Here is a 21,162-nt window from a genome sequence, read left to right on the forward strand (position 1 = left end):
CGGGAATTCATTCCTTTGTCCAGGCCTTCTGAACTATGCAGTGCAGCCAGTGCAAGACTTTTATACCACCATACTTCAGCATTTCTGGTTGAATATCATCTACTCCTGCTGCCTTTCCACATTTCAAGCCTGTATGCCTGTTGTCTGTTTTTTACCACTGTGCTATCACTGCTTGTTTCATTTAGTAATTTCTCGAAGTAATTACTCCATACTTCAAGGATATCTTTTTCAACGGTTTTCATGTCACCTTTATCATCTCTAACTCCTTTTATAATACTCTTTCCTCCATTTCTAAGCTTCTTCAACAACCTCCAAAATATTTTGCCACATTCTTGATATTTATTTTCTATGTTCTTGCCAAAGTCCTCCCATGACTTCTGTTTTGCTAGTTTCACACGGTGCTTAGCTTTCTTACATTTGTCTCTGTATTCTCTAAGAGCACAAGCTGACTTATTTGACAGGAACTTTTGATATGCTTTCTTCTTTTCCTTCACTGCCTCTTTAAGTTCCTGTGTCCACCATGGAGTTCTGATTTTTCTATCCTTGCAGACAACCTCACCACATGCCTCTCTAGCAGAATCAATCAATGTTTCCTTCAGAGTTTGCCACTGAATCTCCAAGGTTTGATTCCTGTTCTCAAACTGTTTCATTCTTTCTTCAATAATGTTTGTATATTTTAGTCTACAGTTCACATCTGAGAGTTGCTCAACTTTTATTCGTTTTAAAACTTTCTAACATGTTCTTCTTTTCAATATGAAATTCAATTTTATCCTGCTTAAGACTAAATGATGATCACTTCCAATTTGAAATCCTCTGGTGTACACTCTAGTGTCCTGCACCAGAGTGAAAACATCATTATCAACAATAATATAGTCAATGAGACTTTTCTTATTCCTTGTCTCTTCTCTCCATGTGAATTTGTGCACATCTTTATGTTGGAATATTGTGTTAGTAATAACCAGCCAATGTCCTCAGCAGAAATTCAACCAGCATTTGCCATTATTATTAGCTTTACACTTTTCTCCAAATTTTCCCAAAATATTTTTGTATGTCTGACAATCATTTCATACACCTCAGAGCCCTTTGAAAAGATGTACAGATGGTGCAGCAGGTCAAATTATTAGCATTCTAGTAGTTTTAAACTGTCCAGAAATTGTAGTTTAAAACCACTCACCCTCTTATTCACAACTTCCTTTTGCAACTTCCAGGGATAGCCCCTTGTCATTGCTTCTTCCCGCTGTTTCACATAGCGAAAAAACTCCTCAGTGGCAACCCTGTAACAACCTCTCAACAGTTTAAAAGTCTCAATCATATCACCTCCCCTTCTTCTATCTACCAAACTCTGCAGTCCACATTCCCTCAGCCGATCCTCATAACCAACATTGTACAGTCCTGAAACCATCTTTGTTATCTGCCTTTGTACCCTTTCCACAGTTAATTTATCCCATTCAAATCCTGGGGACCAAATCTGAAAACAATAGTCTAAGTGTGATCTGATCATTATCTTATACAACAGAATGATAACTCTTTTATCTCTGAAGGTCAGTATCCTCCTCATTATTGCAGGAATTCTCTGGGTTACCTTCACACTTTTGCAATATATACCCTGAATTTCAGTTTTTCTATCAATCATCATCCCCCAGATCTGTTGTCTCCCCTACTTCCTCCAGTACAGCTCCTCCAATTGAGTATGCAGCCTCCCATCGATGTGTCCCAAACTTCAAGACTTTACATTTTGCTGAATTAAACCGACATCCCCATTCATTCATTCATCTATCTATCTAGTTTTATTGAAATCCTCTTGCAGGGCTGCCGCATCTGTACTATAACTAATAACACTTCCCAGTTTCACATCATCTGCAAACAACTGAATATCATCCTGCAATCCATTGACAATGTCCCTGATATAAAGATTAAACAATACAAGTCCCAGTACTGAGCCCTGTGGGACCACACTTGTAACCTTCTGCTTCCTTGATACTGCCCCACCATACACAACTCACTGATATTTATCAGACAGCCAATCCTGAATCCAGGACTAACATGACATCTAAACCCATGTGTTGCATCTTAAATATAAGCTTATCATGTGGCACCCTGTCAAATGCCTTTGCAAAATCCCCAAAAAATGGCAGTATATGAGGGTTGTTTGAAAAGTTTGGTAAAAAAATAAGTTAAACACATTTTTTGGGAAAAAATGTGTTTTATTTCTCAACATAGTCTCCATTCAGGTCTACACATTTGGTCCAGTGAGTTTCCAATTTTTTCATTCCTGTCTAAAAAGTAGAATTTGTCAAATTGTGCAAAATAATAATTGACAGCTTTGATGACATCCTCGTTCGAAGAAACTTTTTTTTTCCACCAAGCTGAATTTTTAAGTTTGAGAACAAGGAATCACATGGGGCCAAGTCTGGAGAATACGTTGGATGTGGAAACAATTCGAACCTCAATTCATGCAATTTTGTGGGATGGTGCATGGTTTTGATGAAAGTGCACTTTTTTTGTGTTGCAATCTTGATCGTTTTTTCTTCAGTTCTTCTTTTAAACAGTCCAACAATGACACATAATAGACTCCTGTTATTGTCTTACCCTTTTCCAAATATTCTATCATGATAATTCCTTGGGAATCCCAAGAATTAAACATCACCAAACATTTGCATTGAGATGTCTTTTCTCATGTGTATTTCATTGGCAGTCAACAATCACAGAGTCTAATCTGCACACAGTCTATTCCTATTTTTATCCCACAATGTCATTCTTCCATAATAATTTCTCCTCCTACTGGTCACATAGTTAAACACATTCCCTAGGATTATTTTTGGATCTTAGTGCCAATCTCTTCTCATATTCCAGTTTCGCTTTCCTTACCATATTAGTGACTCTCCTGGCCTGAGTCTTATATTCTACACCAAATTGTGTCCTCTTCTTCACTCATGAAATACAGCTTACTATTGCCGATAACAAATATTCCTTCAAATTTCCCAAGCACTAATGATATCTCGACCTTCCAATTCTGCCTTCTATGGAACTGCCACAAGTTGATATCTAAGATTTATAATCACCTGCCTTATAATTCCACACACATTCTCTTTTCTTTGATACCCCTGCATGTCTATTCATCTTCCAAGTCAAAACCAATAGTCACTCTCTCCAACAGGGGGGGGGGGGGATGTCATAACAGTTATTATCAGCTCTTTCTGATGCTATGACCAAACCAAAAAAAAAAAACTCTCGAACCCCTTGTTTCCTCTATTACATATTGCCTAAGACATCTCTCTCTCTCTCTCAAGAATTCCAGAAATTCCATTCCCTTACTACATGCATTTTCCTCTTCCTAACTTATACTGCTGCAGTTAAAATCTTTCTAACAATCATTCCTCTTGCAGTTGCCAAGCTCAACTGCCTAAACATCTCCTGCTTCCCACCCTCTGTGCTCCTTGGCTAGTAGCAACATCCCACTAAATATCCTGTCTTGTCCACCTCTACCTCATACCATATGCTTTAAAAACCATTACTATCACTGCCTTCTAAAGCCCCCACTCTTACAGGACATGTCATCACTTGCCACACACAGTTCACCACCACCGCATTTTCTCTCCCTATCCTGCCAAAAAATGCCATACCCTGCTACTTCCATTCCTGTTATTATATCATCTTCTGTCAACCACGTCTCAGAGATCCCAATAATCTTTGGCCAGGCTGATGCTATCATTGCCACCAATTCCTCTCCTTTATTCCGGATACTCCTGGCATTAGTATAAAGCATAAAAATGTCACTGCTTCTATACCTATCATTATCCCCTCCAGACCCCACTGGGCTCGGTGGTTACCTGATGTCCCTCTTCCTACAAGAGGCCACCCCTGCTACCATCCACCCTGGGAATTCTAGTTTCCCCTACATTGACACACCGACTCATTCAGAAAACAGCAATCTCTCCAGATGCCTATCTCTTTCCTCATTCAAATAAAAGCAGTCTTTCACATACAGCTCCTTTCTGTCCTCAAATGCCCTCCAAGCAAACACATATTCCAATTCTCTATTTTTCTGTTAGTTCAAGTTATAAACAAAGCTACTTGTTTTTCTTGCTTGTGCAGTTATAGCATTTGTTGAAGTTGGAAATATTTTTAATAGTATAGAGACATCCCGCTTGGGTTTTTTCATCCAGTAAACTCAAGAAAATCGACCGTAGTACCCACATTATTTCAGACAGTGACATATCTTGTTAGGGTTAGGTACCAAGAGATGGCAGCACTTGTTTGCCAGCCTCTTCATCGGTGGCTGCTATAATTAGTGATAGACATGGGCCAGCTATCTCTGATTGGCTACTGGTGGAGATTGAACTGCCCACTCAGTCTCCAAAAGCTAGATAGGGTATAAAGGTCTTGCCTACTCCCTATAAGGGAATAAAAGGCATTAGCTCATTTTTTTTTTTTTATTTAGAGACATTTTTATTCTAGTTAGAAACAACAAACGTAGTAAAAATTTATCTATTCCTGAATAAAAATGAATACTTTTATGTATTAAAAGAAGTTGTTGATCTACAACAAAATATTAGTATATGTGAGATATCTAGTTTTGATAAGACAGAAAAGCGGCTAATGCTAAAAAAAAAAAATAATAATAATAATAACAAAAGTTAGATTTCCGAAAGTACGTATAATTCTGATAATAATCATATATTATGTTTCTTATTATTGCATAAAAGAAAATTTCTAGAAAATGAAGCAAAATATACATAAACCACAGAAATACACATAACATGAACAACAAATTTTATGAGATGATTCGCTGCTCCATCAAATCACTTTTATTCCTGCCACTCCTAAATGAATCACCTGATCAATATTATTAGTTCATTGGATTAGCCTCTCCCTATAGTGGCTATTTATTATTAGTAAGTTATTTATAATTTGCAAACAAATCTCTTTCCCTCTCCTCATAAGTTTTTTTTTTTTTTTAATTATGCCATCATAAATTCACTTATTCATGTCTAGTAGGATCACATGCTATTCACTTTACCCAGCAACTTATAGGACACACATATCACAGATGTCAATTATTAATCATTTGTTTGCCATTAATCAAAGTATTTCTACTCACACTTACTCTTTCCTTTACATTTTCCATTCTCACATGACTTATTAATGATGGTTCACATATTTACACCTTTGAGTAATTCAAATATACCAACCAAATATATCATGCTCCTTCATTATTGCTTTCTAATATATTTTAACAGGTACATGTTCTCCCACTGTATGCAAATTTAGTTACAATTAATTGATAAATTAAAGTATTCAAAGTTATCATACAATTAATTGTATTGCACCAATTAAGATGAGTGCTGATGCACTATGCACTCTTAATTCATACATCAATAAAAAAGCAATCATACAGTCAAATTGACATGAATTTTGTAGCGCAGGTTGCATAAGCCACATAATGACACACCCAATTGAAATGGGCATGCAACGCCACCGATATATATATATATATATATATATATATATATGGAGGGGGAGAGAGAGAGAGAGAGAGAGAGTCATTTATATATTCTTATATATACAGATTCAGAAACAGATCTTATATTCTTATATGTATGTATGTGTGTGTGTGTGTGTGATTAAATAAATTTAATGACTAGAAGCCAAGAAATACCAAAATAGAAAAAATACTTTTATTATTTGTCCACACAACTAGTTTCATTTTCTTAGAAATCTTCATTGGATGCATATCATGAAAAGAGATATATACAAAAATTAAATCGTTACATTTCAGTTTAGGTGTACCTTATATATATTATTATTATTATTATTCAGGCCTCCATGGAGGCAAAAGACTCATCGTGGGAGGTCGTTTTTAGGAAACACAAAGTCTATCATACTACTCCTTGAAACTTATTGACAGTTCCTGCTCTAACCACTCTCTCAGGCAATGCATTCCATGGTTCAAATACTTTCATGCAAAGAAACAACTAAAATCATTATAAAATAATTAATTTTTATATTAAAAATGTTTATAAATTAATTTTAATAAAATTAATTTATAAACATTTTTCAAAAATAATTAATGACATTAGGTTTATTTATAGAAGTCTGTTATTTTTGGTATGAGTGTGGTTGAGTGTGCTTGTTTAGTTGTTTAATGTGTATTGTTTATTTGAAATTTAACACAGGAATTTGTCCATTGCAGTGTGTGTGTGTGTGTGTGTGTGTGTGTGTGTGTGTGTGATGTTCTCTTTACAAAGGGTAAAAGATTTATGAAAGGAAAGCAAGACTGCTGAATGAATGTGTCAGAAATGGTTTGAAAGTAAGTGCTAGACATGTGATTAAGTAAAAAAGCATGGCAACAGAGTGTGATTCCAAGTGAAAAATTTTGTGCTATCGCCATATGAAAACAGCTACCTTACCTCTCCTCAAAAAAAAAAAAAAAAAAAAAAAAAATCCATGTAAAAATTCCTGTCATCACAATAATTCAGGTCTTTTCCAAAGGAGACATGGCTAGTCAATCTTCCAACTGCACTATGCAGACACTCAAATTGAAAGTAATATGGTAAAAGCGAGTGAGGGGGGGGAAACAATGTATGCATAATGGCAAGAAAGAAGTGGCAGAAGATCAGGAGAATGACAAAGTGGCAGTAATGGCAGAGATAGTGTGCTTACATGGAGCCCTTCAATAGACAAAGTATGAGTGCAAATAGCTGGAGAAACTATGGTGATCAATACAGCAGAGAAGAGAATGAAGGATGAGGTGCTAGAAAAGAGAAGGCAGATATTCATAAAAGTTTGTATGGTGATTATACAATAAGAGGAGTGCTTGATGAAAACATGCTGAAATTGTATTTTCCAGGTGCAGAGATTAAGAATATTAGTGAGGCTGTTAGGATGCAATGAGGAAGGAAAATCAAAGCAAGCAGTTGAATGTTTTGCAAGTACAAATGACTTGAAAGTGATAAGTATGTTGTGACAGAAGATATGAATGAGTTAACAGAAGCAAAAAGAAAAGTGTGTGTGTGAGAAAGAGAGACTGTGAATCTGTTACCTGGGTATGATAGAGAGAGAGAGAGAAGTTGAGAAGAGCTTTCATAACAAATGACTCATCAGTGTGTGTAGGTTGTGCAGGAGCAGCTTATGAATATTTCATCCATCAAAATCACATGAAGTGAATTTGATGGATGAAAGAACTTATAGACTGCATTTGAATGGATTTGAAGTTAAGATGCATGAAGAAACTGTTCAGTGAGAGTTTAGAAGTGCAGGGAAACTAGAACTATTAAGGGGATGGTTGCTGATGAACTGGTTTGTTTAGGCATCCTTGAGACAATTGGGTGTGAGAATGTTCAAAAAATGCTGAATGTAGTTTCTCAGATCCAAACTTTGAATGGTGTAGGTAGAAGGGGATACTTCAGTTTATATACACTAATATATATATATATACCAAAAGCATCAGAATATAAGGTATTTTTGGCACTGGTTAATTCAACTTGTCCAAAAATGATAGAAGTTGGTGAGACTAGTGAAGACAAGTAATCCAGATGAATACCTTTGAATGATGACTCTGCACAAATTTAGTCACCTAGGTTGCTTGGAGGCAAGGAAGTGGTGGAGAGGATCTAAATACAAGTGACTAAGATGGTGACAGGTCTCTGAAATACTCCTTATAAGGATAGATGGCTAATTACAAAAATTGGTTGATATTCATAAAACAAGAGATATGATAAAAACATACAAGATATTAAAGGGATTTTATAGGATTGATGTGGAAAAATTTTTTCAATGTATCACATGAAGAGATTAAACAAGAGGTCATCCCTGAAAACTGTATAAGAGAGTGATTAGCAAGGGCATGAGGACTGGGGTTTTTTATTTTCCTTGTAGGATTACAAATGAGTTGAATGGGTTGCTGGCATCAGTAATGATAGGTATTGTGTGAATAACAGTTAATGTAGGCTTCCCACAAATCTCTGGATACCATGGGGAATGCTTATATAATGATAATAATATATTCTAAAGCTGTTTCTCCTGGTATGGACTAATTTGGCACAATCTTTGATTGTTGTGTCCTCATAGAATGAATAATAATAGACACCCAGCACTTCTGGATAATACAGTGTTTCTTACATTGCAGTAGTTTTTTATAATAGAGCCAATCAGACTTAAGTGCTAGTTGAACTTAAAGCAATCCTCCTGAAGTCCTTCAATGTCCTTGTTGAGAGAGTTGGGTGTGTGTGTGTGGGGGGGGGACAATAAAGAAGTATACAGAAATGCCTGTAGGGATTATGTATGGTGGGAAGTCTTTGGATCCTTAGCCACTACAGTAGCCATGATTGTAGGAACTCTGAAAATGTGGCTAACCTGAGGCAATAGAGAAATCCTGATATAAGGATGCAGATCTTATCAGTATTGGCTGAAGAAAAATGCCGTCAGAAAGGCTCAATTCTTGTCTACTGCACATTATTTCTCATTGTAGCTTTATGACTATAAAAATCAAACATCCTAAACTAAACTTGCTCACTCACCACTAGGAATAAAAGTAGTCACATCTACCCTCCCCCCACACACACACCCTCCTTCTTTGGTTCTATGCTATACTGTTATGAAGGAAAGGTCCTGGTTTTGGAGGGGGGGGGGTGAATGCCCTTACCTGTATTACCCATCTGATTCACTGCTAACTAACCACTAGTAATAAAAGTAAGAAAATCCCACATCACCGCATCTTTCATCATCTGAACCACTGATTTTCTATATGTCAGATGGCTTCTTAGCAGTTATGAATCTTTCCACACGAAATATAATTAATAAAATTACCATCTCATTTATCATGCTTTGATCATTCCTGAGGAAAAAAATAGGATATACTATAAGTGATAAAAACAAAGTAAGCTAAGCTGAATATCTGAGAGGAGGTGGTTTGCAATTTTTTACCAGTAATGAAAATGAAAAGCAGTTGGAAAATAAATACTAAGAGTAACCTTAGAGCAAACTAAGATTATTTTGTATTTTAGATTTATTTTTATTTTTTTCTTGATTTTTCATCTCATATATCTGTCCATTTAGACTTAAATACATTTAGACTACTAGACTGAAATAAATATGGTGTTAACAAAACAGTTTCCTAAAAGCAATATTAACTACTGAACTGGCCTTGACATGTTTTCAAGTCAAAATTACATGGATGGAAAGTGTTTATTGAAGTTAATATAATGTTTGGATACTATTGAAATAAGTTAGATATGAAGCTCATATTTTTGATATATTTTATCTGTGTGGCCATTTGCTGGTTAATTATCTTAAAAATAATATTAATTAAATCCAATATTAAAATATTCTTAAGCACTTACTACTGTTTTTTTCACCTTCAGTGACTTTTCAACTTTTCTTAACACCTCTTCAGGACAGGAAGCACCTCCACATATAGCTATGAAAAGGAAAAATACGTACAGGAAGCATTCATGGAAAGAATCAAATTTATATTTTGATTCTGTTAGCCAAGTAGGCAAACAATGTTTCTGCTAATAAATTGAGATGTTTTCTGATTATGCAATGGTTTATTAATACATTTTAAGTACTATACTGCTCTATCTCTGGCATAGTAGTATATTACTTAAAAGTGTAAAAGTGTAATCTCAAGAGCCAGAATTTTTTCCTTTTATTAGTATTCTTCGAGTTTCATTGATCCATTAACTGAATAATAACTTACTACTGTTCGAACTCACTGAACCTCTCCATGTAAAAAACCAAACTATGTACAGGAGCTTATGCCAAAGTTGCATACTGACTATGAGATGTGCCCTGGTGATAATATAACAACTGACAGGAATGTGTGGCAAAGATAAGTTGAGTTCAGTAGCAAGAGTAGCATCACTGGAACAAATAGTCATGTCTGTGTGTTAATGCTTTTAGAATACTATATTATTGGGCTCAATGATAGTGTGATTTTTCATGTAAATATCTTCCGGTGTGTATGAGTTGGCTTTCTATAAATAGCCAGAGTGCTTAATAAATATAAGCTCCACATCACATTCAAACCATATAACAAACAAGCAATCCCCCATCCATTCACCAAACAGTAAATTTCATCCTTTATGACATTCAGGAGTGCATGCATGAAGTGTTCAGTATTTATGAACTGGCTTACTATAGATACTCAGGAGGAACTGTTAATATCCTTGGAGACCATGCTTTAGACACCCACCTTCATACAGTATTAGATGGAAGAAAACCAAATTGCTAAACAGTAGTAGTTATAAGTTCAATAGACTGCTTTTGAATCAGCACCAGCTAAGATATTCCTTGAACCTCTTCAAGTATGGCCTGTGTTAATTTATCAAAAATCTGGGAGACAGTTGTTTTAAAATCAACTTAATACTTATAAACTTCTGTTTATCTAATGATAGACAGTGCCAAATTAGAATGCTAGTTTTTCATTGTCTATTACAATTTTACTTGGTCCTTGGTAAAGAGCTCCTGAAAAGATAAACGTCATTTTGTGTAACATTTGGCAATGTTCTTTGCATTTTGGTACAATATTGTTTGTTTTTGATAGCATAGTGTAACTGCATGATTGTTTGTGGATTTGTTACTGACTCTGTTTACTAAATTTTTGAATCTTGCAGAAGTTTTTCCACTTGGTTATACTAAAAATTAAAGATGCCAAGAAATTATATTCTTCATTTAATCCTTTATCCAAGTGTGAGCAAACAAAGTTTGAGCATGAAGTAACTTCCCAACTGGGCAACTTGTACAGAGGCTAATTACTTCGCATCACTTGCCTTATTATCCCACATGTATAATGCATAGCATTATACATGGGTAAGGATATGTACTTTTCATTATGGGATACTAAGGCAAGTGTAAGCCAACTTACACTAAGTTGATGTCTAAGACTATTATAATTACCTGCCTTATAATTCAACATAAGTTCCCGTCTCTTTGATACTCCTGCATGTCTGCACTGAAGAGACCTCAATAAAGGTCGAAACTAGTCTGGGTAGTGACCTTGCTCCCTTAATGCATAACAGTATACATATCCACAAGGAGATGTGTTGTGCATTATGGGAGATGCTGGGTTAGGAGTGTTGGTATCTTGCCCCACCTTTGCTACGAGTTGCCTGGGTGTTGTACTACTTACCCAGGTAAGATATACAACACTATATTCAGTCCTGAAGATATTTTCAGGCACAAACTTTGTTTGCTCTCACTGGGATAAAGGATTAAACTAAATTTATTATACCTCTGTATACGAGTTGCCCAGTCATGAAGTTACTTCACATACAAACTTTGTGTGCTTACACTTGGATAAAGGATTAAATCAAGAATATAATTTCTTGGCATCTTTAATTTATATTTTGAATCTTGCTTTGAACGGAACATAATAGTGGTATGAATGAGATCTGCATGCCATGCAACACAAAGATCAAATGCTATTAACAATGTAGACTTTTCAAAAATGGTTTGATGTAATGTGTGCACGTTTGCATATTAAAATGTGAAAGATGTGATTGTGGAGAGATTGAACAGGAGACAATCATAGATGTGGGTTTGTAGAAAATATGCCACTTTGTTAGACTATGATCATCAGCAAATGTAAAACAGTCTGAAAGAATGAAGGTGCAAAAGACAGTGTGACTAGTGAAACAAAATGTAGTGAGACTGATGGGGTGAAAGAACATATGAAGAAACAAAAGTAAGTGATAAGGAAGCAAAAGAAAGTAGAAATGAAAAAAATGAAAGAAAGCTACATTAGAATGAGTGGGAGCAAGACACGAGAAGCGACAGAGTGAAATTGCCAGAATGCAACATATGAAGAAAGAGTTGTTCATAATGATAAATGAAATGAGGAATATGTGAAGGAATAATATACATTTGATGGAAAGAAATGAAAGAGTGCAAAGGGATAGGATGAAAGAAAAAAGAGATGATGAATGACTTAAGAAGAGCAGTATATGGAGATTCCATTATTAGAGGTGTGGTTAATGAGAGAGAGTTCACAAGATCTGTTTCCAATGAGGAAGAATGAGCAGAATAATTCATACTTTCAATATGAGGAAGAGATGAGAAAGAGATTTAGTGATAGTTGTAGGAATGAATGACTTAGTTGGATATAAGGAGAATGTAAGAATCATCATCATCATCATCATCATATCATTGGCTTGCAATGATATAATGCCCTACATGGGACCTGGCCTTCTTCAGAAACTTCTGCCAGCTTTTCTTATTCAATGCCAAACTCCTCCAATTTTAAACTCCTAAAACCTTAATATCTTGTATCACTCCATCTTCACTATCCATGCATATAATGTATCTAGCCCAACTTAATCTATTTATTTTTATGTACTTAATAATACTTAATAAAGTCTGTTGTGGGTGCCATGACTGTGAATGAGTTCAAGGCGAGGCATGATAGATACTGTGTGAATGTCGAATAGTTGTTCTTGACATGATGTTAGGGCCTCCCTCGATAAGTCTGTCGACTCCTTGGAGTTGCTGGTAATAATAATAACAATAATAATAATATTGGGTTCATTAAATAATCTGTATAGTTCATAGTTATATTTTTCCTCCACACACCATCTTCTTGTACTGCTCCAAAAATATATCTGAAAACTCTTCTTTCAACCAGACTTAGCATTTTTTCATCTGCCATTGATAATACCCACTTTTCAGAGGCATACATTAACAGTGATATGTTCTTAGAAGAAAAAAAATATAATGAAGCACTTTGAACATCATTATCTTTCTTTTTCTTGAGATCAGATGTGAATTGAAGAGTTTCCTAAATCCACAAAAGTATCTATTTGTGGAAAGAATACGTCTTCTCTGAATCTCAGTAATGATATCATTTTTACAATTATTTTCTGATCCAAATTATATAAAACTATGTACAATTTCAAATTTATAGGAACCTATTTCAATTTGAGAAGGATTATTATCACAAATCTTTTTAGTTACTGTCATATACTTTGTTTTTTCTTGGTTAATCTGCAAATTCATTTCCTTTGCTGCCTTTTCTAAACTGATAAAAGTTTCTTCCATTGTTTTTTGTGTACTATAATAGTGATATCATCTGCATATGGATTAATTTGCACTGTGGAAAGTAGTTCCCCTTGTATTAATGCTGGCATCTCGAAAACCTTTTCAAGTGCTATGTTAAACAGTAAGCTAAGCCATCCCCTTGTCAAATACCATTTTTTATATATATATATTGGATCAGACAACATGTTCTGAGTTTTGATCTGACAACGATTATTTCTCATAGTTAAAGCTAAAGCAATAAGTTTTCGTGGAATCTGTAGTTCCTCCATTGCAATAAATAATTTAGATCTATCTATGCTATCATGACTTGAGTGGTGGTGGTGTAAATAGGGCAGCGAGAGATATGAGACTCTTGCTTGAGGCTGTATGAAAGAAGACACAGAGAGGAAAGATAGTGTGTGTGTTGCCTAGGTATGATAAAGACAAACTGAGCAGAAGAGCAGTGATATTGAATGGAATAATAGCGAGAATGTGTCAGAAGAGAGGATTCAAATATGTGGATGCTTGGAGTGCATTTGAGAGCAGAGAGGAATTGTATGCGAGAGGCCGCCGGCATTTGAATGAGGAAGGACGTAGGCATCTGGAGAGATTGCTGTTCTGAACGAGTCAGTGTGTCCCAGTGTGGATGGTAGCAGGTGTGGCCTCTTGTGGGAATGGGTACTTGGGAGAAGCGGGACGACATCAGGTAATGTTGAGCCCAGTGGAGTCTAGAGGGGATAATGCTGGGTATAGAAACAATGGCATTTTTATGCTTTATACCAATCCCAGGAGTATTCGGAATAAGGGAGAGGAATTGGTGGCACTGATAGCATCAGCCTGGCCAAGGATTATTGGAATCACAGAGACGTGGTTAACAGAAGAGGATATAATAACAGGAATAGAAATTGCTGGGTACAGCATTTTTCAGCAGGATAGAAAGGGAAAGGGTGGTGGTGGAGTACTGCTTATGATAAGTAACGACCTATGTCCTCTAAGAGTGGAGGCTTTGGAAGGCTGTGACACTAATGATTTTGAAAGCATATGGTGTGAGGTGGACGTGGGCAAGACAGGATATTTAGTGGGGGTGTTGCTACAGACCAAGGACCACAGAGGGTGGGGACCAGGAGATGTTGAGACAGTTGAGCGTGACAAGTGCAAGAAGAACGATTGTTATGGGAGATTTTAACTACAGCAGTATAGATTGGGGAAAGAAAGATGCATGTAGCAATAAGGGAATGGAATTTCTAGAATTCTTGAGGGACAAATGTCTTAGGCAACATGTAACAGAGGGAACAAGGGGTTCAAGAGTTTTGGATTTGGTTATAGCATCAGAAGAGCTGATAATAACTGAGATGACATCTCTCCCACCAGTTGGAGAGAGTGAAGATATGGTTTTGACTTGGAAAATGAATACACATGCAGGAGTATCAAAGAGACGGGAACGTATGTGGAATTATAAAACAGGTGATTATAATAGTCTTAGACGTCAACTTGAGGAAGTTTAGTGGAGGGAGGAATTGGAAGGCTGGGATATCATTAGTGCTTGGGAAATTGTGAAGGAACATTTGTTAGCAGCAATGGAAAGCTGTATTCCACGAGTGAAGAAGAGGACACAATTTGGAGTAAATGGATGACAAACAATATTAAACAGGAGCTGCATGCGAAAAAAAGAGGCTATGGAAGAGATATAAGGAGACAGGTGAAGAGAAGATGCATGAAGAATATAAGAAAACAGGCCAGGAGAGTGACTAGCATGGTAAGGAAGGCGAAACTGGAATATGAGAAAAGATTGGCCCTTAGATCCAAGGAAAATCTTAGGGAATTTTTTAGCTATGTGGCCAGTAGGAGGAGAAATGTCTGTGGAAGAATGACATTGACCTGCTTTTCAAAGATAAAAATGGGAATAGAGTGACTGATGCAGAGGACATAGTGTAATTGTTCGATGAACACTGTATTGGAGTATTTCATCCTGGAGGAGTCAATTTGAATACTAGAGGGATAGAGCAGGTTCGAGGTTTAGAGGTGCAGGCGGAGATGTGTTCCACATACTGAGTACTCTGCATGTTAGTAAAGCTGTGGGACTGGATAGTATTTTACCACGAGTTTTGAGAGAATATGCTAAGGAATTGACAGTGCCCTTGACCTGGCTTTTCAATGAAAGTCTGGCTGTGGGAAAAGGTCCCCATGGAATGGATGGAAGGTAAGATAGTGCCATTGCATAAGTGCGGTAGCAGACTGGAAGTGTCTAATTATAGGCCATTTTATGTGTCATCAGTAGTTAGTAAATTCTTGGAGAAAATAGTGAGGGATCATATACAGCATTCGGCTGATGAGGGTAATGTTATCAGTGAGAGTCGACACGAATTTGTGAAGGCTCACTCTTGTTTTAGCAATATGCTAGCCTTTTATGATACAGTTACAAGAGCATTAGATGAGGAGAAAGGTATATACTGCCATTTTCCTAGACTTAGCAAAGGCATTTGACACGGTACCACATGATAAGCTGATATTCAAGTTGCAGCACATGGGTCTGGATGTCAGATTAGTCAACTGGATTCAGGATTGGCTGTCCGATAGCTATCAGAGAGTTGTGTATGGCGGAGCAGTTTCAAGGAAGCAGAGGGTTACAAGCGGGGTCCCACAGGGCTCAGTACTGGGACCTATATTGTTTAACCTTTATATCAATGACATTTTCAGCGAATTGCAAGGGGATATTCAGTTGTTTGCGGATGATGTGAAGGTGGGACGGGTTATTAATAATAGTGCAGATAAGGTAGCCCTGCAAGAGAATTTGAATAAGCTAGATAGATGGGAAAATGAATGGGGGTCTCAGTTTAATGCAGCAAAATGTAAGGTCTTGAAGTTTGGGACACATCGATGGGATGCTGCATACTCTATGGGAGGAGTTAAACTGGAGGAAGTAGGAGAGACAAAAGATATGGGTTTAATGATTGATAGAATCCAGAAATTTAGGGGACATGTTGCAAAAGTAGTGAAGGTAACACAGAGGATTACTGCAATAATGAGAAGGACGCTGACCTGCAGAGATAAAATGGCTATTATTCGTTCTATAAGACTGTGATCAGACCACACTTAGACTATCGTTCTCAGATCTGGTCCCCAGGATTTGAAGGGGATAAATTAACTGTGGAAAGGGAACAAAGGCAGATAACAAAGATGGTGTCGGGATTGTACAATGTTAGTTATGAGGATCGGCTGAGGGAGTGTAGACTGTAGAGTTTGGTGGATAGAAGACGGAGGGGTGATATGATTGAGACTTTTAAACTGTTGAGAGGTGGTTACAGGGTTGACACTGAGGAGTTCTTTCGCTTGGTTGAACAGCAGGAAGGAGTGATGACAAGAGGCCATCCCTGGAAGTTACGAAAGGAAACTGTGAGAAAGAGGGTGAGGAGTGGTTTCTTTGCATGGAGGGTGGTTGAACCATGTAATGCATTGTCTGATGGAGTGCGACAGTGAGAATGGTTGATGCATTTAAGGAATGGTATGATAGACTTCGTGTTTCCTAGGAGGAATCTCCTTCGATGAGTCTTGATAGACTTGTGTTTCTTAGAAAGGACCTCCCACAATGAGTCTTTTAACTCCATGGAGGCCTGAATAATAATGATGACGATAATAATAATAATAATATACAGCTCTAAAATCTATGAAAAGGTGGTGTGTTTAAATTCCAAATTCATTACGTTTGCAAATAAGTGGCATGTATTAAAAATCAAGGAAGATCTACAAATGATCTTCCTTGATGGAATCCATACTGATAATCCCCAATAACATTCTCTACATAGGGACAAAGTCTCTTAAACAGAATATTAGAGAAAATTTTATAAGTTGTACATAGTAAATTAATTCCTGTCTATTTAGAATATATCATTACATCACCTTTCTTATGGATGGGGCATATGATGCTCAGATTCCATTTGTCTGGAATTGTTTCATTAAGCCAGATTTTGTTGATAAGTTGAAACAGCTGCCTGAAGTATTCTGTGGCTGCTCTTTTAATTAATTATGCTTGTATCCTATCCATTCCCGGGGCCTTATTGTTCTTAAGTTTTTTAATAACTGCCTCCACTTCTGCATCTGTTGGTACTGGTTCAACTGCTTCTAGATCTTGGCTGTCTTTTATATCATTTAATTGACTAGATATATTTGAATTCAATAGTTCGTTAAAATGCTCTGCCGATCTTCCTAGTATCATTTCATTCCCACTCAAAATTATACCCTCCTTATCCCTATATAATGTTGTTCCAGGCTGGCAATCTTTCCAAATACTATTTAATTTTTGACAGAAAGATCTGCTTTCATTCACACATCTGAGATGTTCCAATTCCTCAAGTTTATCATCATAGTATTTCTTCTTTCTATTCTTATGCACTGTTTTTTCTTCTTTTCTAGCCAAATGATATTCCTCCACAGCTTCACAAGTGTGGTTCCTCTGCTGCATTTGTTTATATGCTTCATTTTTTAATACAGTCACATGTTCACATTCTGCTAACGGTTATACTTAACTCTACTGACTTTTCCTAATACTATGTCTGCTGTTGTCACTATGACATCCCTAAGGACATCGCAAGATTCATTAACACTCTCACCAATGGTTAGACCTGACAGATTTTTACTGATTCTCTCACCATATTTGGCTTTAACTTCTAATTCCTTCAATCTTTCCTTATTAAACTTTCTAGCATGGGACCCACATATCTTCTTGCAGTAGAGATTCTGCTTCTAATCTTTGATATAATCAAATAGTGATCAGAATCAATATTTGCTCCTCTGTAGGTTCTAAAATCAATTTGGATAGGTGTCTTGCATCTATTAAAAGATGATCAATATCTGGTTAAAGGTGTCTCCATTAGGAGACTTCCAGGTCATTTTATGAATATCTTTATGATTAAACATTGCACTATCAATAACCATATTTCTTGAAGAAGCAAAATTGATCTATCTACTCCCATTATCATTAGTCTCATTATGTAAACTATTTATTCCCAGTGGTTGGCCTGTGTGTAATCCTCTATGCCTATCGCATTTAAATCACCTATAATAATTTTTACATCTATCTTTGGACATTCCCCATAGATTTTATCTAATTCATCATAAAACAATTCTTTTTCAGCATCATGCTTTTCTTCAGTTGAAGCATGTACACAGATAAAACTGTCCTTTAATTTGTAACCCACACATTCGAGGTGAGTTTGTTTTGAAGTCCATGATAAGATGTTTTATCCTCTTGTTTACAATGAAACCTGTTCCAACATGTGATCTTTCTTTTGGCAGCTATAAAAAATAATATGATTTTTCTTTTCCATAATTTCTTCTAATATCCATCTCATTTCTTGTATAGCTGTAACAAGTATCCTGTATTTATCCAATTGCTTCAGCAGCATTTTTAAAGCTCCAGATCAGTAAAGAGAAAGTACATTCCATGATCCAATTTTCAAATCCTTAAGACATTTGCAGTATTTAAGACATTTTCACTAGGCTAACCATTTGCAAAGGTTAGCTTAGTGCCTATGCACTTTGCAACCATATGCCTGGGGAAGGAGAGTGTAGGTTCGATTCCCATTGATGACATGAGGAACTTAAGGATCTTCCTCAGCCATAGCCAAGTTAGCCGGTCTTGGGAGTGGACAGCAGAGTTTTTTCCACCAGTTTATCTGGGGTTTTTTATCCTGCAAGATGGCAAACCGGCCCTGTGAACACACAGGCTACAGTCATAGGATATAGTATGGCAAGGAAGGCAACAGAAAAACACCTTCTTCATAATCATTTCCCTAGTATGGTAGCATATAGTTACCCCCCCCCCCCACACACACACACCAGCCGTATGGCTGAGAGAATAGAATAAAATAAGATATTTGCCATTTAGTCCATCCAGAAGTTATTTCTTTAGATTTTGTGACAAGTTGTTTTTTTTTTTTCCCAGGGTGAGGTCGTTAGCCTCATGCCCAACTCCCAACCTGGAGGACCAAGCCTCCATATTTATGACCCCCAGAGACATTAGGGTGACCCAGCTATTTTTCCCAGGCACTCGGTTGCCATTTTAGTTGCCTTGTATGACATGCATGTGCTACAGTGAGGGCTATACTTATTCCCTGGCTGCCACACGGGGAAGAATGTAAGAATACCAAGATGATTTTGAGGAGAATGAAAGATAACCGTGTAGTAGCAAATGTTCTCATTGTGTTCTGATGTATAACAATAATGAGTTAAGACAGAGCAAGAATCATGAATAGGGTGCAGACAGAGCTATGTGAGGAGAAGGGAGTGCAGTCTGTAGATATGTAGCACATATTTGAGGGAAGAATAGATTTGTACAACAGTAATGAACTGCATTTGAAGGAGATGCAGTGGGTGTTGCAAGTAAGAGGTAAAGTGAAAGAGCTGGAGAGTGTAACGGATGAGACTGAAGTGCTTGATAATGGAAACAGCACTAGTGTGAGAGAAGAAGAGAGAACTAGAATGCAAGAGGATCACAGAAATGAGGGACTTAGGTGGACAGGGAGAGACAGGTATCTTGGGTAGAACTGGTTATAGACCTAAAAGTGAACTGTTATGTTTATTTACAAATACGAGGAGCATCAGAAATAAGGGAGATGTAATGGTTTTGTTTATTGAATTTATTTGCTCAAAAACTGTTGGAATGAGTGATTCACAGTTGGATAAACGATGATATATTGATGGGAATAGAAATGGAAAGGTATGATGTTTTTTGTGAGGATAAGAAGGGAGGGAAAGTGCTGTAGATGATAGCAGGTGATTTATGTCGTTGTAAAGAACACATGAAAGAGGGAAACAGTATAATGTTTTGAGGCCATGTAGTATGAAGTGGAGATTGACAGGAAGAGATATTCAGCTTGATGTTGCTATAGGTCAGGGAATGTGGAGAGTGGTGATGAAGAAATGTATAAGCAACTTGGGTTAGTGAACAAGGTAAAGGTGATTTTTATGAGTGATTTTAATTATGGCAGTATAGATTAGAATGCCATAATTCTATAAAGAGATAGATAGCATTTGGGAATAAGGAAAATGAGTTTCTTGAGTTCTTGAGAGGCAACTATCTTAGACAGTATGCAAAGGAGGCACACAAGGATCGAGAGTTTTAGATCTGATCATTTCATCAGAGGATGTGATTATGAGTGGGGTTTCACACTCCTCTCCAGTTAAGTAAGAGTTATCATGGAGTAATAACTTGAGTTGTGGCTAGCAATATGAAGACTTCAGTGAGGAAAGGATATATGTGGAATTACAAGGCTGGTGATTATGAGAAGCTGAGGAGAGAGAGAGAGATTGAAGCTATAGCATAGAGTGATCAGCTGAGCACAAAATAAATAAATGCTGTTTGAGAACTGACATAGAGATACTTAACAGCATCAATGTGTGAATGTATTCCAAAGGACCAAAGGCTGAACAAGGAAAGAGTCAAGTGGATGAATGAGAGAATTAAACATGCAATCTGGAGGAAGAAGTCACTTTGGAGGCAGCACAAGATGAATAATGGTAATAATAATTTGTACAAAGAGCATATGAAGCAGGCTAGAAGAGTGACTTAATTGGTAAGCATAGCAAATTGGGTCAAGAAAAGCCCTAGGAAATTTTTTTGATAATGTGGCAAGTAGAAAGAAGAATGATTATGGTAAATTATGTTAATTGATGAAAGTGCTAGACCGGTCAATGAGCCATGCATTTCATGTCTTTCATGCTCAACATGAAATCTCAAGTGTAGGAAAAGCTCAAGTGTAGAGAACGGATAACTGTTTCTTGTTTAGTAAGATAATGATTCACCTAACAATTACGCAATCAGTTTTTTTTTTTTTTTTTGTGATATGTGAGTGGGGGGAAGAAGGCTGAATAAGAAATATGGCATATGAAAATCGAATATCCTTTCATTGTATTCAAATGAAGTACTGTGAAAATCAAATATCTTTCAGTATTGAAATACACTAATAATGATTATTATTATTATTACACGATCCCTCCAGGGAGTCCATGGACTCCTCAAGAGAAGGCACTTGCTCTACAACTCTCTGTCTCCATCATCAACTCCATCTACAACTAACTGCATCTACACCAATGCTATCTATCGCCAACCACCACTAGTATTTTCACAGACAATCACAAACATCCATGCCC

General features: G+C 36.6%; 1 protein-coding gene across 1 annotated transcript in view; it reads right to left on the reverse strand.

The window, feature by feature from the left end:
* The window catches only part of LOC150105703 (medium-chain acyl-CoA ligase ACSF2, mitochondrial-like), a 347,992-nt gene that overhangs the window by 91,976 nt on the left and 234,854 nt on the right, over positions 1-21,162 (reverse strand). Inside the window, exon 10 of the mRNA XM_090394533.1 lies at positions 9,342-9,418. Coding sequence (XP_090250659.1) covers positions 9,342-9,418 — 77 coding nt within the window. The remainder of the gene's footprint in view (positions 1-9,341; positions 9,419-21,162) is intronic.

This window comes from Typopeltis vanoorti, chromosome 6 (assembly GCF_054136105.1).
Source record: "Typopeltis vanoorti isolate ZY-2024b chromosome 6, IOZ_Tvanoo_1.0, whole genome shotgun sequence".
In the NCBI taxonomy this organism is placed as follows: Eukaryota; Metazoa; Arthropoda; class Arachnida; order Uropygi; family Thelyphonidae; genus Typopeltis; species Typopeltis vanoorti.